At 40.7% G+C, this 20,923-nt stretch overlaps 1 protein-coding gene across 1 annotated transcript; it reads right to left on the bottom strand.

Annotated features, from left to right (window-relative positions):
- Positions 1-1,070: 1,070 nt before the first annotated feature.
- On the bottom strand, positions 1,071-17,669 carry LOC115812536 (SH3 and cysteine-rich domain-containing protein 2-like). The gene is made up of 11 exons (XM_030775014.1): positions 17,580-17,669; positions 10,978-11,356; positions 10,602-10,696; positions 6,711-6,795; positions 5,941-6,053; positions 5,729-5,801; positions 5,517-5,572; positions 5,109-5,197; positions 2,637-2,688; positions 1,347-1,484; positions 1,071-1,169 (listed from the first exon to the last, which is right to left on the bottom strand). The coding sequence occupies exons 1-11, from the start codon at positions 17,667-17,669 to the stop codon at positions 1,071-1,073; spliced, it is 1,269 nt and encodes a 422-aa protein (XP_030630874.1).
- Between the last annotated feature and the right edge of the window lie 3,254 nt (positions 17,670-20,923).

The following is a 20,923-nucleotide window of genomic DNA, read 5'->3' as shown; positions in this document are numbered from 1 at the left end:
AGTCACTCAAGGTGAAGGACAGGAAACATTGTGTCTGAAGTATACAAATTGGTCAGTGAGAGGGAAAAAAGAAAGTGATTTTGTGACAGAGGGAGAGAAAGACTACAATTTTCTTTTCTAGGAGATGACAGTGTAATAATAACATTGTGGAGGTTTGGTGCTACATGACACAGAGAGAAAAAAAAAAGCTTGTACTCAGATGTGACAAAACAACCTAAAGACAAAAACACAACAGCGGTGATAACAAAGAGACACAGAACATGTAAGACTCCAGTCATTCAAAGTTACAATGTCTCAACCATGCGCTAACAATTCAGCACACACAAGACGACATTTCATTACTTTCTATGTCTCACTCACTACCAAGTCATGACAACAGAAGTTCCAGTGCCTGTCTTTTCTGCCGCACAATAATTCTTCTACAGGCTGAGGCATCCTGCAGTGGAGCAAAGCTCAGCAAACGCAAGACAAAAATGTTTAGTTTCCCATTATTATCTTCTATTTGTTCCTTTCTCATCTTAATGGAGAGGAAGCTATAACCAAATGTCATAACACACGTAACAGTGTCCTACTACAAAGAGAAACGAAGGCAGAACATGTAGTATGCAGTGTCTGTTGTTGCTACAGTAAGTTCTTCTACGGTTCAAATCATATGTAAAACTGCTGAGGAGCACTTGACAGAACCTCTTCAGTCCATCAGAGGTCCTGCTGTTCCATTGGTTGTAGCTGTGAGAGTTCAGAGGTCAGCCAGGTTTAGCCAGCGTAAGGCGTCCTGAAGACTGTGTGCGAGTGTGTGACGCAGAAAGTAAGACATACGCAATCCTTATGATCTGCTTTCTTCTCTTGTACAGTCTCTCCATGTATATATAATTTGTATGTGTGTGTGTGTGCGTGTGTGTGCGTGTGTGTATGTGCGTGCGTGCGCGCGTGTGTGAATTTGGTTAGTCCCTGCCGTGAAAGTGAGAGGTGGAGAGGTGCTGTGTTCAGTGATCAAGGGATGCTATTTTTTAAAAAAAAAAACCCATTGTGTTCTTCATTTCAGGTAGGGTGAGGATACTTGGGTTAGAAACTTATATCTCCTCCAAGTATTTCGATGGAACCAGGCCTCGCTTCTTACCGCTGCTCAATTTCAGGAAGCCATCAATCTCCTCGCTCTTACCAACACAGATCTGCAGAGTGACGGAGAGACAGAGAAATGAGAGAGACAACGTCAGAGGTTGACACAAAGCACCCACGACTGACGTAAGCTGAAATCCAACTCTATAGATAGAAAGTTTTTTGTAGGTGAGCCTGTTTGAGTCAGTGTGGGTGGCGCTAGTAAATTTGTGCTGCATGCGTCAGCATACCTGGGACTCCTTCACGGTCATCTGACCTTTCTCACGGTTGCCTTGGTAACCTTGCAGGACCCTCCATACTCTTTCGCCTGGACGAACCCTCTGCACAAAGTTAGCTGGAAAGAAGCCGACTTTATCTCGACTCTTACCCTGCACAAACATAAAAATGCACACACATACAAATACAAAGACAGACATGAGCACACACACACACACACACACATACAGGATGGCAGGTTGGTTACCTTGGTAACCAATCCTCAAAATCTCTGTGCAAAGGAGTTCCTCTTGAGCACCTACTTTTCCCCCCCTGTTGTGACTCACTCCATGCTTTCATAAGACTGCATAAAAGGGTGATTTTGCAAGAGTTTGTGACAGTTTGTGTCAGGAGACTAGAAGCTGTCAATCTGTCAGTAAAATTAAGCAAAATCAACAAATGTTAAATAAGTTGTAGTCATCCATCTTAAAATAACATTCCAGTCCCTGTCAGAAAAGGTGAGGAGACGTGATAAGTGTCACGTGTGACCATACTGTGGTACAACTACTCTTGTCTGTGTCCACTCATGAATACATAACAAAGTGCAACAAAAGTTAATGTTTTCATGAAATATTTATGAGGTTGGTATGACACTACAGCAAGTCTCCACGAACACATACTTATTTTGTATTTTTACTTCAACAAAATACTCATTGAAATGACAAAGCTTCGTACACCTCACTCATACTTTCAGGAACTCATCAGCATGAGAGAGCATGAAAAAGTGTCTTTAAAACACCTTTGTGTTTGTTGAGAGAAAGAAAGGGAGAAAGAGAAAGAGAGAGAGTGACTTTGTATTATATGCGCATGTATCTAAGGGACAGTCTTTAAGTACGTTGCTATGCATCTGTTTATTCCAGGTTGAGCTGACATTTCAGCGTGCATTCATTCAGACCTCCCTTTCCATTAGGGGAAAGGAAAGCTCATTAATTTTTCATTAAATGCTGTTTCCCAGTCAAAGTGCTGTACCAAAGCCATTACACACTCCCATTGTCAAACAGTCCTCTATGAATAGACACTGCAAGTGCTTTTGCTTGAGTGACTGGAGGTGAAAAATGGGTCTGGCTCCACCTGCCTCTTGCCTTCTCATTGTGACTGAGTGAAAGAGTAGGACAGTAAGGGAGCAAGTGTTTGAGCAAGTAAGCCAGTGATTAAGTTAACTGCCAATGCTCTATTGTCCTCCGCACTGGTTAAGATAGGCAACAGTTGTCTGAATGGAAACTGAATGGAGCTGAAGGTTCATTTTAGGTCCATGTGAGACTCACCTTCCACCAGTCCTCATTTGAATCATCTGTTACTTGTACACGATCTCCAGGCCTGAGAGAGAGAGAGAGAGAGAGAGAGAGAGAGACAGAAAGAGAGAGAGAGACTGTTCAATAACACGATCAGTCTTGCTGTAAACAAAATGCAGGCAGGGCAAAATTAGATCAATATCCTCTAGCGATAAATATAAAAGCATCATTAAACATTTCAAACGCCTTCATTTAAGAAATCCCTCCTCATGCTATTATAAAAGTCATTTAAGCCATCTCTTCCTTAAAGTCAATGACCCACCCCCAACTAATATCATAAATATTAGACACCCTCAGGTCAGTTACACACTAATCCACAAAATTAAACATAATTAAATTAAGAAAGAGGCACATTTCATTTACTAATAACCGTAAAATGAACTTGAATGTTATCTTTGACAATACATTCAGCCAGCATCTACACTAATGATTCAAAGTTTGGGGGAAAAAAAACACACACAGTGTCTGATTGAGTGAGCAGAGCTTAGCCATAGATGGGAGAAATCAAAGGCAGCCTTTTGTGGTCAGGGAGCAAAGACTGTGCTGCTCTCTAGATTTTTTGGGGCCTGTGGATGCTATGCTTTATCATTTTTAGCAGAATGCCCAAAATATGAGGAAAAAAAAACAATTTGTGGAAAAATAGAAACAAACTCCCTAGAGTCTTTAGAGTGTACCCTGAACGAAATAGAATTATTCTGAAAATAGAAAATGGAAAGCACCATAGAACCCAAAAGGCCTCTAGCCTCTCACCAGAGACTACAGGAAAACCAGTCAAGCTTACGCGTGTAAATAATTGAAAGAAAAGTATATATGTTCTCTTGCCCCTTAATTCAAACAGATTCTGTTATACAACCATGATCTTCTTTCTTTCTGGAAATTAAGTCTTTTGTCTGTTTTTTTTTTTTGTTTTTTTACTATTTGAAATTACAGTGCATTAAAGTAAGAGGGTTGTGAGAGGGTTACACTAGATGCTAGGTCATAGGTCATATGTATCAAGTTCTACCATTTTAACTGTCAGTAGTCTTACATTCTGCCAGGCTACGTGCTATGCTATTTTCCATTTCTATATGTTGTGTTGCATTATCTTCAAAACAAAGCTCTATAAGTGAATTATTGTTACCTTTTTTACAACAAACTCTTTTTTATTACTACTCCCTTTATTACATTGCTGTACACGATCCCCTTGACAACACGTAGACAAAGTCAGGACTAGACTCTAGTTGTGTGTTCTGTGCTATACTGTATTTTTTTTTTTGTTTTGTTTTAAGCTGTGGTCAGCAGAGGCGCGATGTAATGTATTGTGCTGTGTTATTCTGTGTCATGCGGTGCTATATCAAACTGTTTTGTTTAATATGTGATATTGAATTGTGTTGTCCTCCGTGCTGTTTTGCATGATTCAGTGATACAGTGTTGTGTTGTACTATGCTCTGTCACTGTGTGCTGTGTAGTACTGTGCTTGGTTGTGCTAAGGTAAGTCAATGGTGCAGCTGCTTGTCTTGAGCCAACATGTGGAGCTCACAGCATGCTAGTGTAAGATGCCTCACTACCCCCCACTACCACACCAGATGGTGACGGGGAAGATTTTGCAACATCATAACACATTGTCTGTCTCTCTCTCTCTCTCTCTCTCTCTCTCTCTCTCTGCCTACGTCACCCTTTTTTCTTTTCTTTTTCTTTGTCTTGTGCACATGTCCTTTGTCCCTCTGCAGCACTGCCCATGTGACTTTCCATTTCTTCAATTCTCCATCTCTTTCTCACGTTATAAAAAGACCCTGTTCTTAGACTCATGCCTTTTCCTTTAAGTCTTTAGCACACCTGCACTAAAAACTTATACAACATTATATATGTATGACATTCACTACATTATATATTGACATTAAAAATCCTCTTAAATGTCTCACCTGCTGAGGTTTTGCTATAAATGGTTGTCCTGAGAAATGGAGCGACAGAGATATGCCAGTGTGATACCAGTACACTGCTTTAAGGACACTCGCAGCCAAGGTTTTAATTATACTTCCAAGGACCTTGGTTCTTTGAGTGCTAGACTACAGTGTAGGGAGGTGGTGACATTGGCTTGCTCTTGAAATACAGACACTTCACAAAAACTGCAGGACTCAGTCCTTTGGGACCGCAGTGTGGTGTCAATTTTTGCCTCCTCATCAGATGTTTTTCTCTGCAGCAGAGTCTCACTCTGAGACAGAAACAAATTTACCTGTACTAGTAGATGAATTATTATTCCCCGCTTGTCACTGTGTCAACACAATAAATACATGCACATGCACACACACACACACACGCGCGCGCGCGCGTGCGCGCACACACACACATACACACATACACACACGCGTGCACGCGCACACACACACACACACACACACATACACACACACACACACACACACACACACTGATGCAACTGGAAAGCAACAGGACAGCATCACTCACTGTAGCTCCAGGTCATTTTTCTCCTGAGGGAGGAACTTGTACAGAGCCACATATGTGTGAATGGAGTGAACCTCTATGCGTTTAGGGGCCTGGAGACACACAGAGCCAAAGAGATAAGAGAACACCACTCCTTAAGGACAGGGCTTGACCAGCTTTTGATTTTAACACAGCAACAAGAGTAACAGTTACAGTAATGATAACTCTGAATGTGACTATTGAGGTGCAAACGGTAGGAAGACTGAATTAGAGGAAGACACACAGAGGTAAAGCAAAGGAAAAGGTCAAAATGAGAAAGTGAAGAAGATTATTCAGTATAGAGTTGGGTGAATGGGGCAGAGAGATAGCTGGGGGGCGGTGTGGATGATCAGAGAGCATGAATTTCAGAATATGTAACCTCTCATCATGCACCTTAAGACTGACCCTGTCTTCACAATCGGCCTTCTCACTGTCAGCAGTAGAGACACCTGCAGGACAGAGAGAGAGAGAGAGAGAGAGAGAGTGGCACTGAAAACATATATCAGAACATATAGATACACTCAGACAGATACGTGTGTGTGTGTGTGTGTATACATATATATGTATATATACAGTATACATATACACACATACATTTTTCTCACCTTTCTCTCCATCTGAATTAGGAACAGAATCTTCTTCGGCAATAGGCAAGCGCTCCTCAACCAAATTACCACTCTACACAGAAAAAAAAAAGAAAAAAACAGAGATGGAGAAAGTGAAGAAGAGTAGAAGAGAGCTTGGCGCTGACATATTGATAAGGTTTGCAGTGATTACGCCAAAACATCTGAGAGGGCAGCTGTAATAGTGTCATTACATGGTGACAGGGCGACTCAGAGATGCTGCCAAAGCTTGAGCGACTCATCTGGGCAAGAGAAGTCCCATAACGCAGAGCCTCGTACACAGGGTCGACGGTCCCTTTCCCCTGCTCTACAGACAGAAGGACAAACACACACAAACACACACATGCACGCACACACACGCACACGCAGAATGAAAGGGAGAGATTATAAAAGACAGAGAAATTTGGAATGAATTTAAAAAGTAAATCTCAACAATGAAGTTTAAACATGCATCCATGTGCAGCTGCACACACATGCATGCATAGAGAGAGGGAGAGAGTTTCATCTATTGATGAGAAAAGAGAAGCAGGTAGACTGTAATAAGAGAGAGAGAGGATGGAGGTGTGTGTTACTGTGTGTGCGTGCGTGTGTGTGTGTTTCTGTGCGCGCGCGCGCATGTGTGTGTGTGTGTGTGTCTGTGTGTGCATACATGCATGTGTGTGTTCAAAAAGGCTTTCCTGAGTAAGCCCCTGAGGTGTTCTTCACTGAGTATGAGTGAGTCTGCTTATATCTAGAATGTTCTGGGAACCAGAAACATCGATGACAGGTAACTTTGAGGGGAAAGTCAGAAAGCGGTGACAGCAATTATGGATTGGAATTCACCCCTGGGAAATTTCTTTTCAGTGTAAGATAATTCTGGGAATATCAGCACAAAAATGGAGGGAAAAGGTTAAAGTAAAAGAAAATGTGAAAAAAATCAGGAAAACTGGCGTGTTTTGCAGGGAAAGAAGGGCAGAATGCTTACCTTGTGAGGGCGGTGCCTCCTTAACGACCCCCAAAAGGTCATTAGTGAGCAAAGGAGAGCTGAAGTTCCGTTTGAAAGCACCCGACTGTCAAGATAAGATAGACAGATGGAGAAAGAGGTAGACAGAGAAAGAACACAAGACAGAGAGGACAGAGGGGGGAGAGGAGGTAGAGGTGAAATGTCAGAGGAGCAAAAGGAGTGTGGAATTCATAAACAGATCTGACTTTCTGTGTCAGTATTATCTGAGTTATAAGATGAGAAGTGGCTTTGTGTGTGTGTGTGTGTGTGTGTGTGTGTGTGTGTTTGTGTTATGTATGGAGATTAGAGGTGTACAGAGACGTCATTATCTGTATCTGTATCTTTTCAACCAACAAAATGATCTGTCTCTGTATCTGTATTTGCACAGTAGGCCGGAAGTGGGCGTGGTTTATACAGGAAGTCACGTTAAATTGGGTAAATGTTGTATTTTCTAACCTAATATTCATTGACAATGCAATTTTTTGTGCCTTCACAGCATCACATAGATTTAATATTGGTATATAATTAATTATGAAATATATTTCCACATCCTCATACTATACTTTTCATCTCTCTCTTTTCTTTTTCTTTTTAACTAAACTAAGTTTTATGAACTGTCTGAACACCCCCCTCCTTTAACTGGGGGACACTGAACAATCAGAAACTGAAAAAATAAAATCAGAACATTCTCTTTTGTATTGGAAATGCAAAACAATTTACAGTAAAGATATATAGAAAAATATTCTTCAGTAGAAGGGAATAATCTTAAATTCCAATGGTGCTGCGTTTGCGATTCTTGAGGTGTTCTGCAGGTTTCTAGGGAAGCATAAACTATTATTTTACAACAGTAATTTGCACTGACTCGGTGGGGGTGACTACAGAATATAACAATCACTTTTCAGTAATGAGTAGTAAATGAAAAGACTTTCGACCGGGTTTTTTTTAATGGAGGAAATTAACACATACAGCTAAAAACTACAGGTTGCAGAGGTAAACCAGGGCTACACCAGGCTTTTGTCTCGCTAGCTCCTGCACCTGACTTGGCAACTACAGAATGGCGATCACTTTTCAATAATGTGTAGTAAAGGAAATGACTAGTTAGTGGAATCAAAGGCCTCTGTTGCAAAAAGAACGGGCATTTTTATCTTGTGGCCATCCACAATGATATGAATTAGTTTAAAGAAACGGCTGACATGTCAGTCATGGTTTTTTTCCCTGAAAAATAACGAGCAACTTTGGGTAGAAGAAATATCTGTTTCCATCTCATTATTTGTGCTTTCCCGAATAATGTATTCAGATTCAGGTACATCCTAATGGATATAGTGAAGGTTTCTTTATGTATTTCCTAAGGCAGTCAGTGCATCTTAGCAGAGACTGACTGAGTACTGCTATCCAAGCAGAATCAGGAAATTCTCTTTGCTCATCTACTAAAAGGACCACACCTGCCTGCCGGAGTATTTCTGTATGGAGAGGGGATGTTGAATGAAGAGAACTATAAGAGTTATTGCGTAAGGCTGTGGTCCACTTGAACTGCTGAAAAAAGATATTACAAGCATGACCAGTCTCATAACCTATTACATAGTAATTACAATGTATCTATTACACTGTTATGAATATGAATTATGATGTTACCCATAGAGTAACTACATAACGATAAATACATAAATGAGAGCGTTTTTATAGGTCGTTAAATGAACTGAGGTTATTCGGGACAGATTCAGACTCACACCGAGAGAAATGGAGTTAGTGATGCAGAATTTGCAGAAGGAGACAGGTAGCCAAGCTGACAACAGGCACAATAATAATTTGGGGAAGAAGCAGGAACAGCACTATTTAAAGAAGCCCTGCTGACAGGTGGCAAGGCTTTGTCGGACTCTATTCTTCTGCAGTAGGGTCTCATTTATCTCATCCTTAAACTAATCACGTTGTGAAAGGGCTTGGCGTAATTGCAGCACTTTTCATCGGATCGCTACGGCCACATCTCGCCGGCAGCTGTGGAGAGCAGTCGATAAATAAAAGGCTTTCCATTTCCCGCGCTGAGACAGGAGCTTGCCAGGCACAGCATCTGCGCTGAGTTATCGGAGTAATTTCACTGCTCATTACCTCAGCCCAGCTTCGGTCTCGCATATCACACCACAGAGAGAGAGAGAGAGAGAGAGAGAGAGAGAGAGAGAAAGACACTGCCTCACAAGATGACTAGCACCTAAAACCTTTAGCTCAGCAACAGACAGAATTAGGTGAGTTTTTGATGGGCCTGTGACAATGGTAGTTTCTCCTTCTTTCAGAAGCACAGTGTTACACCTACACTCAAATGAGCAATGTGTGTTCCTCTGAAAACTGGCATCTGGTAATACTTGTTAGAGGCAAAAGTCTAAAGTTTTAGGACTGCAGATACGAGCACAATATCCCCTCTTCTTCATCTTATCATTCTACTCAACCGCCACTGATGAGCACTGTACCTAAACATAGACATTGTTTCACATAGAATTTCAGACTGAAAGCCACAATTAATTATAACAAAAGGAGGAAGAACTTATCAAAACTCTTGCTAATTGAGAATGTGCTTTCTATACTGAAATCTGCCTGTTAACGGACTCTTCTGTATGTCAACACACTTTAGTACATCCCTGCTTTGAAGACAGCCACTGGGCAAATGACCCTGCAATGCTGCCGTTCCCTTGTGTTTGCACAAACACCCTGAATTTCACACTGTATTAGGTATAGTCCCTGCTCACGGGAGATATTGATTCGCCAACTGACTTTAAGGTAGGAAACAATGTCGGTTGCTGGAGGTGAAGTAAAGGGAAAGTGAGAAGGAGAGAGAGAGAGAGAGAGAGAGAGAGAACAAGAAGAAGCTGAGTACTAAGTAAAATGATCAGTCTTACTGCACAGGATGGATCTTGTCTTGTATTGCTTTTACAGAATCTTATCCCAGACAATTTCATCCCCTCCTCTCTCTCTCTCTCTCTCTCTCTTGCTCTGTCTTAAGATTGTATGATTCATTTCTTTCACCCTCTCTCCCTACATCTCTCATATGCTCTCACTCTTTCTGTACCATGCTTAATTTGCTTTCCTCATTTGAGCCTTTCATACACACACACACACATACACACACACACACACATACACACACACACTCTCTCTTTCGCTCAAAATATTCCTTAAGCAATGTTGCTTCTCCTTTTTCACGCCATCTCAACTCAGTAGTTAAATGCAGTCAACCTTGATGACCTACTTTGCAAAATATAAGACGATTATAAAAGCCCCTGTTCAGCCTTGGAGGACCCATGTCTAAGCTGACTCACAAACACATCACAACTTCAACATTTTCTGTCTGCTGATGCTGAAAGTACTCGCTCCGTCAGGGAACAAATCCATAAATTCAATAGCGGCTTTTGATGGACACACACAAATCTGCAGGACCCTAGTTTAGATGAGCTACCAGGCAGTCGGGGTGATGATGGTTTTAGTGACAGCTGTGTTAAATGGAATGTTCGCCACTTTTTAGCACTGTCTATTTGAGGGCTATAATTGATCGACCAAGATTATTTTTCATGTGTGTGTTTCTTTTTTAAATTGTACAGATTCAGTTGTAGTACTCTTTGGTTAACGTTATTGATCGGCCGCCGAAACCAAACAAGACAATGAGCTTTGTGCTCTGAGAAGAATGAAAATATTTAAATTTTGAAATTGTAAATCTCATAAATAAAGGTGAGGGGTAGGGCTTGGATTTGCACCCTCATGCACGTGTGTGTGTGTATGTGTGTATGTGGGCGTGTGTGTATGTGTGTGTGTCTGTGTTTGAGTTTGTGTGTTTGTGTATGCATGTGAGTGTGTGTGTGTGTGGGTGTGCGCGTGTGTGTTTAGACCGACCTTGCCATAACAGGCCTGCTGAGACAGCTCTGAAGAACACCACAGGTGAGCCCCCAGCTTACAAGTTTTACATCGTAATCCCTGTTTAGAGTTACCTACACGGAAACAAACACACTGTGTAACACGTCATTGAAACCATAAACTGTTTCCCTTTATTTATTTTGTAACTAATACATTTCTGACCTCACATTATATATAAATATATATATGCTTTCCAGCCACCAACAATCAAATGTAATCATGTATGTGTGGGTGAAATTGTAATAATTTATCAACACAGTTTACATATTTATGTCCACTTCTGTGAGTGAGTGAGAGAGTAAGTGTGTGTGTGTGTGTGTGTGTGTGTATGTATCTTCAGGGTCAGTGTAATTACCTGTAATCATTTGTTTGCACTGTTGGCAGACAGTCGGTCTGCGGAACACGTATTCCTGGAAGAAATGTGTCTTCTGTGGGCGTGTCTGTGATTGGGGCATGGCTTTGGAGTTGAGTGAGAGGGAGGGGCTTAGTGACGGCGAATAGGAGGACAATGATGGGTTAGGGCTCAGTGATGGTGACAATGAAGGTGATCTGTCAAAGGTCACAGGGCACTCCTGAAAAGGTGGAGGAGATGGGGGCTCCAGCACAGGGGGAGGTCGCTCAGTAATAAGATCTGGAGGAGGTCGGGGTTCATTATTTGTCCGCTGGAAGAAGTTATCAACGCTTTTGCTCCGCATAACCGACTTAAAGGAGAGAGAGCGCTTCAGTTTCTGTAGCTGCAGAAAGGGGAGAGAAATTGCGAGACAGAGAAAGTGAGAGGCAGAAAAAGAGAGAATTGAAATTGTCCATGCTATTTTTCTAATACATTATTTCAGCAGACAGCATGTCCTGTTCTTTTCTGTTGTCTATATTTTGACATTTAGTACACGCATCAAGATATGACATAAGAAACCTGAACAAACAAAACTAATATCTTGTCTTAAAACCCAGTAGCAAAAGACATTATATTTGTCTGCAGCACGGATCAATAATATTACACCGCGTATCAGTGTGTGTGTGTGTGTGTGTGTGTGTATGTGTGTGTGTGTGTATTAGCGCGTGCGTGTGCTTGTGCGTGAATTCAAAATAAAAACACTATGTCTTTGTCACCACATGAGAAAATGTTGACCATATGTGAACCCTCACTTGCGTTCTTTATGTCTCAGCACAATCTCCGTAAAATCAGCGTTAATACTGCCAAAGAGATATCACAGCACTTTTATACCCAGTCTCTCCCACATGCCAATTAACCTGAGTGATGAAAAACCCCCTCTGTCTTTCTCCGTCTTTTTTCCATGTCTCTGCTTCCACTGTCCTTCTGTCCCTCGGCCAATTTTTGCTGTTCTCTTTTCCTGATTCTGTCAAATGTCTCTGTCACTCTTTTCTCATCATACTCTCATCAAGGTGTCACAGTACAAAGAACATCCTCATCTATTTCAGCAAATGATGACATTTTAACGTATATTGTAATTTTTTTTTTTTATTATATAGATTAAGTACACAACAGTTTGTCTGTGTTTGTGAAACTGATTTTAAAAACACATTCCTCCCTCATTAGACCAGTCGTAACGACTCTTTTGCTCTCTGCGTTTACTTGCGTACCGTGAGTAACACGGTCTAGCGTTCTGAGCTACATTCCACGGTGGATGAGTTTTTCTGCAGCTTCACTGTCACATTGCATAAGCAGAGGAAGACAGGTCATGGCTGGCATGTGTTCTCGACTGTTTAGTAATCAAAGCTGTCTGAAGTAGGGCTGTGTTATGAGTCAAACTCACGGGGATTTAACATCTTAGCACTGCAGCATCGGTCCCCACTTGGCAGCTGAATCATCACCGTAGTGCTGAGACAGATTAATACACAAATATGCAACAGAAAAAATAAGCCTGAAATGGTTGATGTCTTTAAGTTAAAATATAACCTTTTTAATTTCTTGTACTTCTCTAGTCCAGGAGGAGTAACTCATTTGACAGATATAAAAAAGACTAGACACCTCACTCTGCTGTCACTGCACTGCACTGTATTACTTTGGTTACTTCTGTCATGTACATTCAGACTAAATGCACTGGCTTTTTGATTCGGTGTTGATAAGCTGTACAGTCTTATTCATATTAACTATGTCAATTATGTCAGCACAGTTCTAATGTCCTTCTACTCAGAAGTATATACAATCAGCATAGCACGGCTTTCAAGAGGCGTGATATTATGCAAGTGTTAAGTATTTGCATTTCTTTCTTTAGTTTTTCATTTTCCCATACAAGCAATTTATGTTCTCTTTGAACTGAACACACTTCTACCAGACAACAAAATGTGTGAAGTGTGTGGGTCATAACATGTTCCTGATAATAATGAGTATAGTGAAGTACTGGTGTCTACAAAGAGCACACTTAGTTCACTGCAAAAAAGTCTGGACTACAGCAGTGACATATACAGATTGTGACTACTTGCTGTCCTATCAGTGGACCATCTTCAGCCCTGTGAGCTTTCCACACATCTCTGAGGTGTTGAGGTTTTGAATAATATACACATCTGCAGTCGGTGTATGTGTGGAGTCAGAATCATGGATTGGTTAGTCTACTTTCCTAACATTTCTCTTTTCTTTCGTTTCACACTCTCATCACCCTTGACAGACACATCACCCAAGGGTATGCTACAATACTCTCTCTCTCTCTCTCACTGTATGTGTGTGTTTGTGTGTGTGTGTGCGTGTGTGTCGGGGGGAAGGTGATCCCTGTTATAATTATAACAGCGACCAAAGTCTGAGCTGTCTTGGAATCTTTGAACAGCTGAATAATAAGTATGAGAGAGCTAAAGAAAGATATGTGTGAGAAAGAGACAGAGTAAGAGGCATCAAGAGAAAAATGAGAGAGCTGAAAGACACAGGCAGAGAGAGAAAGAGCGATTAGAGAGTATGGGATGAGCTGAAAATATCTCCCATGCTTTGTTTCCCTTGCTTTTGAAACCATAAAATTTCCATGCCCTTTAACTCTTATAGTCAGATAGAGACAGCGTGTGCACAGACCCAAGCACACATAAACTTGCACACGCGCACACTAAAGGAGAGATGGAGAAAAGGAAAGAGACAGCGAGAGAGAAAGAAAGAAAGCGAGAGAAAGAAAGAGAGAGAGAGAGAGAGAGAGAGAGAGAGAAAGAGAGAGAGCGAGAGAAAGAAAGAGAGAGAGAGAGAGAGAGAGAGAGAGAGAGAAAGAGAGAGAGAGAGAGAGAGAGAGAAAGAAAGGCTCAGATGCCATAGCCTCGTTCTTGGCTACTTTGAAGATGCAAGGTCTAAAAATAGTGTCTCGGAGATGTGCAGATAAATTAATGATTAAAGTGTCATTTTTCACATACTACATTCCTTGGCAAAATGTGTTATCAGCCAGACACACAAATGTATGGTGCTGCGTAAGAGGGTATTGAAGAGTCCATAATAAACTGGATACGTGTCCTTTCAGCTGATTCACCTTTCATTTTAATTACCTGGAACACAGACCTGAGATATTTTACTGTAAACACAATTCAGCTCTTCACACAACAAAGAAGTGAGCGCGTGTTCGTGAGTGTACGTTTGGAGATATTGTGCAAAATCCTAATGTTCATTATGTTTTTGTGTTTATATAAAAGTTCTGCATGTGTTATCACAAGTCACTGACTTTGTACATGATTACACAAGATAATATTTCACTTTCTCCAAAAATAAAACGTACATTTATAAAAATAATTTTACAAACTGATGTGGTGAGACAAAAATACACAAATTCTGTTACCCCCCAAAAAATCACTGAGGTTAATAATGTTTGCTACAGTTTAACAGGAAATCTTGTTTCTAGACTTTTCTGAGGAGAAATCTCAGGAGCACTCTGAGGGTCTGATAAATGTCAGCCACCACATTTGTGGCTCGGCAGTAATAAAGGCCCGAGGTGCTACTCTTAGATGTTCACTTTCAGTATTGGTCTAGGATGCTGAAGTACCATGTTGCACCTTCTCTCTCTTCACTTCTCCGATCTGTCTCTGTCTCTTCTTTCTTCTCTCTCTCTCTCTCTCCTCTCTCTCTGTCTCTCACATACTCAATCACCCTTAGTCTTGGTCTCCACCGGTTCTTTGAGTTGACTGTGGTTTGACTAAAGGTCAGAATCCCTTAAGTTCATTCGGCTTGGCAGGAGCAAAGACCTCTGTGTTTGTAATTGTGAGTGTGCGTGTGTGTGTGTGTGTCCATGTGTAAGCATGCACCTTCGACCTAACAGCCTAAAGCAATTGCTCAGCACACACACACACACACACACACACGTTTATGTACAGAGTATACATAGAATATATATTCAAATCAGATAGAAGCATGAGAGCAGAAGGGTGAAGGAGGAGAGGGTCAGAAAAAGTTGAACACATACAGTATATATGTGTGTATGACTGCGTTTGTGTGTGTGTGTGTGTGTGTGTGTGTAAGCACGCACCTTATATATGTGGGATTTGCTCACTGAGATATATGCACATATATGTATGTGCAGAAATCCTATTCTCTTCTGACGAGAAGAAAAGCACTAAATACAGATGACATAAGCCTTGTGTACTTCAGTTTCTCTCTCTCTCTCCCTCTTTCTGTCTCTCGCAAGCAGAATCACACAGACACCTCATTGCTAGGCTATCTGAACACCTCTGCCTATGACCCCCCTCCCCGGAGCAGTAATCTCGTCCTCTCCTCCTGCTCCTCAGCATTACAGACTTTGTCCCCCAAAGAAAAAGAGTGTGAAAATGGGAAGGGAGGTTGAAAAGAAATGAAAGCAAATGAAATGTCACATGCCCAGAGGAGGAGAGGATGCTGGAAAGTCTCTTCATTCTTCCCTCCTTGTTCTCCTGAAAAGCTTTACGCCTGCAGGTCCACTTAAGCCATGACAAAGTCACCAAAACAAAGAAGCTTGGATGGGCAACAGTAACGCTACGATTTTTTCTCTCTCGCTTTTACTCACGTAGCACTTCTTAATACGCAGTTTTAGAAAGGCAGTTTTTTTGCAAGTGGCAAGAGATTCAAATAATAACTATGTGTAATATATATTTTACTGTTTTTGTAAAACAGGGTATTTCAACATCATTTGAAATATATGTAACGCCGGAGAAAGGAGCTGAAAGTGGCATGTGTGCTATGGGTATGATCAGGATCCAAGAGCTCAGAAGCCACTGACAAAATTTCCCAGGTTAACATCAAGAGTCCAACTCCCATATTTTAAATAAACTGTCTGTTGTGCTAGAAGCAGAACAGACAAATATTCTTAAAGTATTTCCTGGACTGGACAAACTAGCATGTTATGTCAAAAAAGATTCTCAATTCATAACAGAAAAAGAAAGTAAAAAGTACCTTGGACAGCTCCATTGGTGACCCAGAATTAATGCATGAGGAACTTCAAATATTGTGCACTTTACAACATTTTACCACACTACGGTGTCTGGCTGCACCTGTGTATGCAGGTGAATGTGTTTGTGCAGGAAATAGTTTGTTTGTTTTTTGTTTGTTTGTTTGTTTGTTTTCATCTGTGATTGTGTTTAAAGGTATAGCTGTGTGTTGAAGACACTGAGTCTAACCTTCAGAAAGTGTTTTCTTTGACTTTACTCATGAGCTTTCAAGTTTACACTGAAAATAACAAGCCAACAACAACCATTTTGGTCTGTCCACATGTCTTATACACCCCAGAGTCACATCCTAGCCACACTCTGGGCACAGAAAAAATGACATTAATAGGTTATTACCTATTGATTCCCACTGTATCTCAGTTAAACACACAAACCACAATTCAGATTCAGACATATACATGTGCGTGCGCGCACACACACACACACTTTTTCGACCATTACATAAGTTACAATCATTAAATTGGGTTAGATGTGCAAAAAAATGAGGAAAAGACGTGTTGTCACAGGCAAGTAGCCAGTTAAAATGCATCTAGCAATGCAGACTCCTCCTTGTAAAAGTGGAAGGACCTTGTGTTCCAATAATAAATGAACATGCATCCAATTCCAAATTAAGCTGGAGGGTGTTTTGATAAAACACCATACATTTCAAACTCCCCTCCGAACTGAGCCTCCATGTGTGATTTAGAGTGTGCTTATACACTGAAACCATGCCACTTTACTTTCCTCCTATCCTACTGAAAGGCTGAAGGTCTCTAAAAAATGCCATACTGTTGCACAGAGATGTACAGTGTCTAACGCAAATCACTAAGTCCACAATTACAATACCCTTCCATTAACCAGAGGTATAAGTCATACAGCTGAAGTGTTCATAGTGGTATACGAATCCCACGCAAAAGATCTGAAATGACCAGCTTTACGACTAGCTCCAGTGGCCAAATCTTAGCTCTGGGTGGCATGCGATTTCTACTTTAGATTTCTATAATGTGGATCCCCGAACAACACTTTCTCATTCATCTATATATTGTCACAGTGCTGCTACCGTGCCCTGAGATGAAGGGTCGGACAGAGCTCCTGTCCGAATCTCCAGCACACGTTACTTCAGTCCATCAGTCCAAAAAGTTTTTACTTGCGCGTCTGTATCAATGAGAATATTAATCTAACACACAGAACCAAAATACGCGAAATATTTAAGCTCACTCATTCACAATATTTAAGTGTTCTTGTTTACTGTCTATTTTGAAGCAGACTTTGAAACGTATATTTTCTGGTGATCCTGTTGGCCCCTTTCGACACAAAATTTGAAAGTATGTTGTTCCAATGCCTCTTTCAGTCTACGAAGGAAAAATACATTTACAATTGAATCAAAATTGTGCTGATGAGGTTATATATGTTGATACATTATTTAAATGTACCAGCGTGGGTCTGTATGGGGCACTGTAGCAGTGGACGCGCTAATGCACCCTCGGCACTGGTGCGCTTGCTGTTTGACACACCACTCAGAGGCACAACGCTAAGCTGGTGGCAGATGCGTAACGGACGGCTCCCTAGCGCTGTCTGTCTTACCTTTGATTCGTGTTGGACAGGAACTGTGCCGGGTGAACGCCGTAAGTCCCGGTTCTGTGGCTCATTCTCCTTCTCGTTATTTTCCGTCATGTCAAAAGAAGCAGTTTTCTGCTGTTTCCACGTGAACTATACAATTAGACAATACACCATTTAATTTTAAAGATAAATCCGTTCAAAGCAAGTCGCGTCTAAAACAGCACACATAGGGTAGTGATTTCAGCTCTGAAATCCGGTAATCCTTTTTACCAAAGCAGTTCAGTAAAACTGAAAAAATGTAGTTATAGGTGTCCAGCGGTCGTGTCCAAGTATCTGACTAGAACTACTAAACATGGCTTTACCCCACTGTGACTGAGGTCTTTGCAATAGCACAAGGTATGTCCATACCTACAGTAAAACTTTCATTTGACGAGCAGCACGCACAGACCTGGTTTGGTTCACATAACGGCTCCCTGATTGGCGCAATTTCTCCACGGTATGCAAATTTTGATGTAGTACTACAACTGGACTGGATCATCGGTGTGACGTCTACGAAGAAGACGATATCATTGCGTAGGCATTACTCCTAGATTGACGTTTTAGGAAGTTTTAGACAAAGACAACTTGTCTGACTTGTCTCGCAGATTTGTTTTTTTCAACATGTCTTAACATTTTTTAGAATAATGACTCAACGTATATGGTCGTGATTTGCGTACTTGGATACATATTGGGTGTATATCTGTTCATCAGCACTTCAAACATGGATAGCTCGAACGCCTCGTGTGTATGCTGTGCCGATTTTTATTTTCCCCCCCTTTAGGTAAATTCTCTAGTCTTCCTCTCGTCTCCTCCTTCCTGCAGTTTCCCTCCGCGTGCGCAAGCGCGCGTTCTGCGCTCCAAATTAAGTTTAAATTATGCAGTTGTTGACGCATCGCTATGTTTAGAAGGTATTGAACAGAGCAGTGGGAAAAGGCGTATCATTAGGCTTCGGTTATTTATACATCATTTCGGGGTACACGTGCTTATTTGGAAAGGCCGACCAGCATACATAATTATTATAATTTTATCATGTTTCAACATTCAACATGTAACAATTAACATGTTTGATAATTATCTTAATTTTCTTTTCTTAACCGAGGAGATATTGTATCCTTTTTGGCTAAAGCGCTTATAAATCCATGTCCAGTGGTTGCTTTCCCTAGAACCCCGTCAATCAATTACCATAGTACCTTTATAGTTTCTACAATTTTTATTTTATTAAATCCATCGATGAAGAAGAAATTTGGAGGAGAAAATTTAGTTTATACTTTAGTAGTTGTAAGTGGATGCTGTAATAAAACAGGTTTGAAACACATCTTTAGATTTAGACCACTTTGTACGTGTATGTGTGTGACCCTGCACAGATCTGAGCAGCAGGGCATACAGAACTGCCAACCCAAAAAGACCTACAGACTGAAAATTACAGCTGGTTCCTCTAACTTAAAAGATATTCATAAGTGATTAAACATTTTTGGCATTTGTGCTATGAAACACCTCTCTGGTTTTAAAAAATCCAGCCAAATCACAGAGGGGGAAAACAGCCTTCGTCCCTTAGATCTGTCTGGTTAAAGCAGTTTTAATGTTGGCCTGACATCACTCAATCAGCACTTCATCATCTCAAATGCTTGTTTTTATCAACACTTTAGAGTGAACATAGTTATATCATATAGTTGTGCCAAGCCTGTGCTTAAGAGTTTAAATCCTAAACTGGTCAGAGCAGGTTGGAGTTAAAGGTTAGGGTTAATCCAGGACTGGCTGATGGGGTAGCCAATCTTATACAAAAAACAAAGCAGAACAAAACAAAACAAACAAACAAAATGAAAGTCCTAAACATATTTTATGAAAGAGACATGAGTACATTTCATTAGTAATGCATGTCCTCATTTGACCTCCTCATATCCATATAGATGACATGCAATACTTCTCTCTCTCTCTCTCTCTCTCTCTCTCTCTCTCTCTCTCTCTCACTTTCTCCCCGTCTCTCTTTCTCAAGACTTCCTAACACTTCAGAAAATCACTTCTCTGCTTAGGGATGCAGGAAGGAAGAGAGAGGAGGTGACGTAAATTGCTTTTTGAGAGAATAAACTACTGCGTTTGTGTAAAAATTTGTCATACTCGTCTGTCATTCTCACAGACAAATCTCGACAAGACAGTGAATGACATAAAAATAGGAGCAAGAGAGACTGGTATGCATGACGAGAAGAAGAAGTAATACGAGAAGAAGAGGTAAAATAATGATAAGAAGGAGGTGAGATGAGTGTCAGTGAGAGAGGGACAGGCACTTTTTTGCATTGCAGTTAAATCTAGAAGTGACACAGTAGGAAGTCCAGAGGATTAGTCTGCTGGCTCTGGGAACATAAGCAGCCTGAGAGCCTTTGAAAGCACTTCATCCTCTTCGCCATTGAATTAGCATAGCAGTCCTCCCTCACTCTCTCTCTCTCTCTCTCTCTTGCTCCGATACTCTTTTCTCCCTGGCTTCCAATTCTTAACTTCTCTTAGATTTCGCATCAATTTCCATCTATTTCTGTCACTTTCTGTGCTTTGCAAACTCCATATTCTCTTTCCTTTAGGTCTTTTTCTTACCCCAGAATCATTGCTCTCTCCAGCACCTCTTCCTCATGCCTCTACCCTCTTGAGCTCTTGCCTTGTGCTCTCATTTTCCTCTTAAAATCTCCCATTTCCTTTTTACTCTCATTTAAAAAAAAAAAAAAAACACATTTCTTTTGAGTACTGCCTCAGTTTTGCTGCCTACATCTGCTTTTCTACACCTTATTTTTATCGTATCTTTTTGTCATCTCCTTTTATTATTCTCTTTAGTTTGTGCTTCATTTTCCCTCACTCCTTTCTGTAAGGAGACCACATACAATTAAACAAATAAAATCACATCTCTGACTGGAAGCTGTTTCCCCCTTCACAGCAGCGCTGAATGGTAAATTAATGTAATGTAAATGGTTGCCTTGGGGCCAAAGCTTCATATGCCAAAATATGAGAGCAATGGAGAAAAAAGAGAGAATTAAATTTCATTTATAAAACAACACAGTTCACTAATCAGTGAGAGTGAAGTGAGCTAATTTTTTATTTATGGCTTTGAAGTTTTTTTTTGGTTTTTTTTGCTTTTCCCCAGAAATGGCCTCCACATGATCATCAGTGTCCCACTTTTACTGTTTGTTGGTGCCTTGCAAAATGTATTCTCTCAGTGATTAAAAATATTTTTTAATTCACAGATATGCAATGCATCAGTGCTAATGAAAATGCCCTTGCAATGAGTGAAATGCATGAGAGCACATACCAGTCAGTATATGAATTGCTGTATTACATTATCTGTGTTA

Source organism: Chanos chanos, chromosome 5, assembly GCF_902362185.1.
Source record: "Chanos chanos chromosome 5, fChaCha1.1, whole genome shotgun sequence".
Taxonomy (NCBI): domain Eukaryota; kingdom Metazoa; phylum Chordata; class Actinopteri; order Gonorynchiformes; family Chanidae; genus Chanos; species Chanos chanos.
Note: the sequence above shows the minus strand (reverse complement) of the source record. Positions and strands in the feature narration are given on the sequence as shown.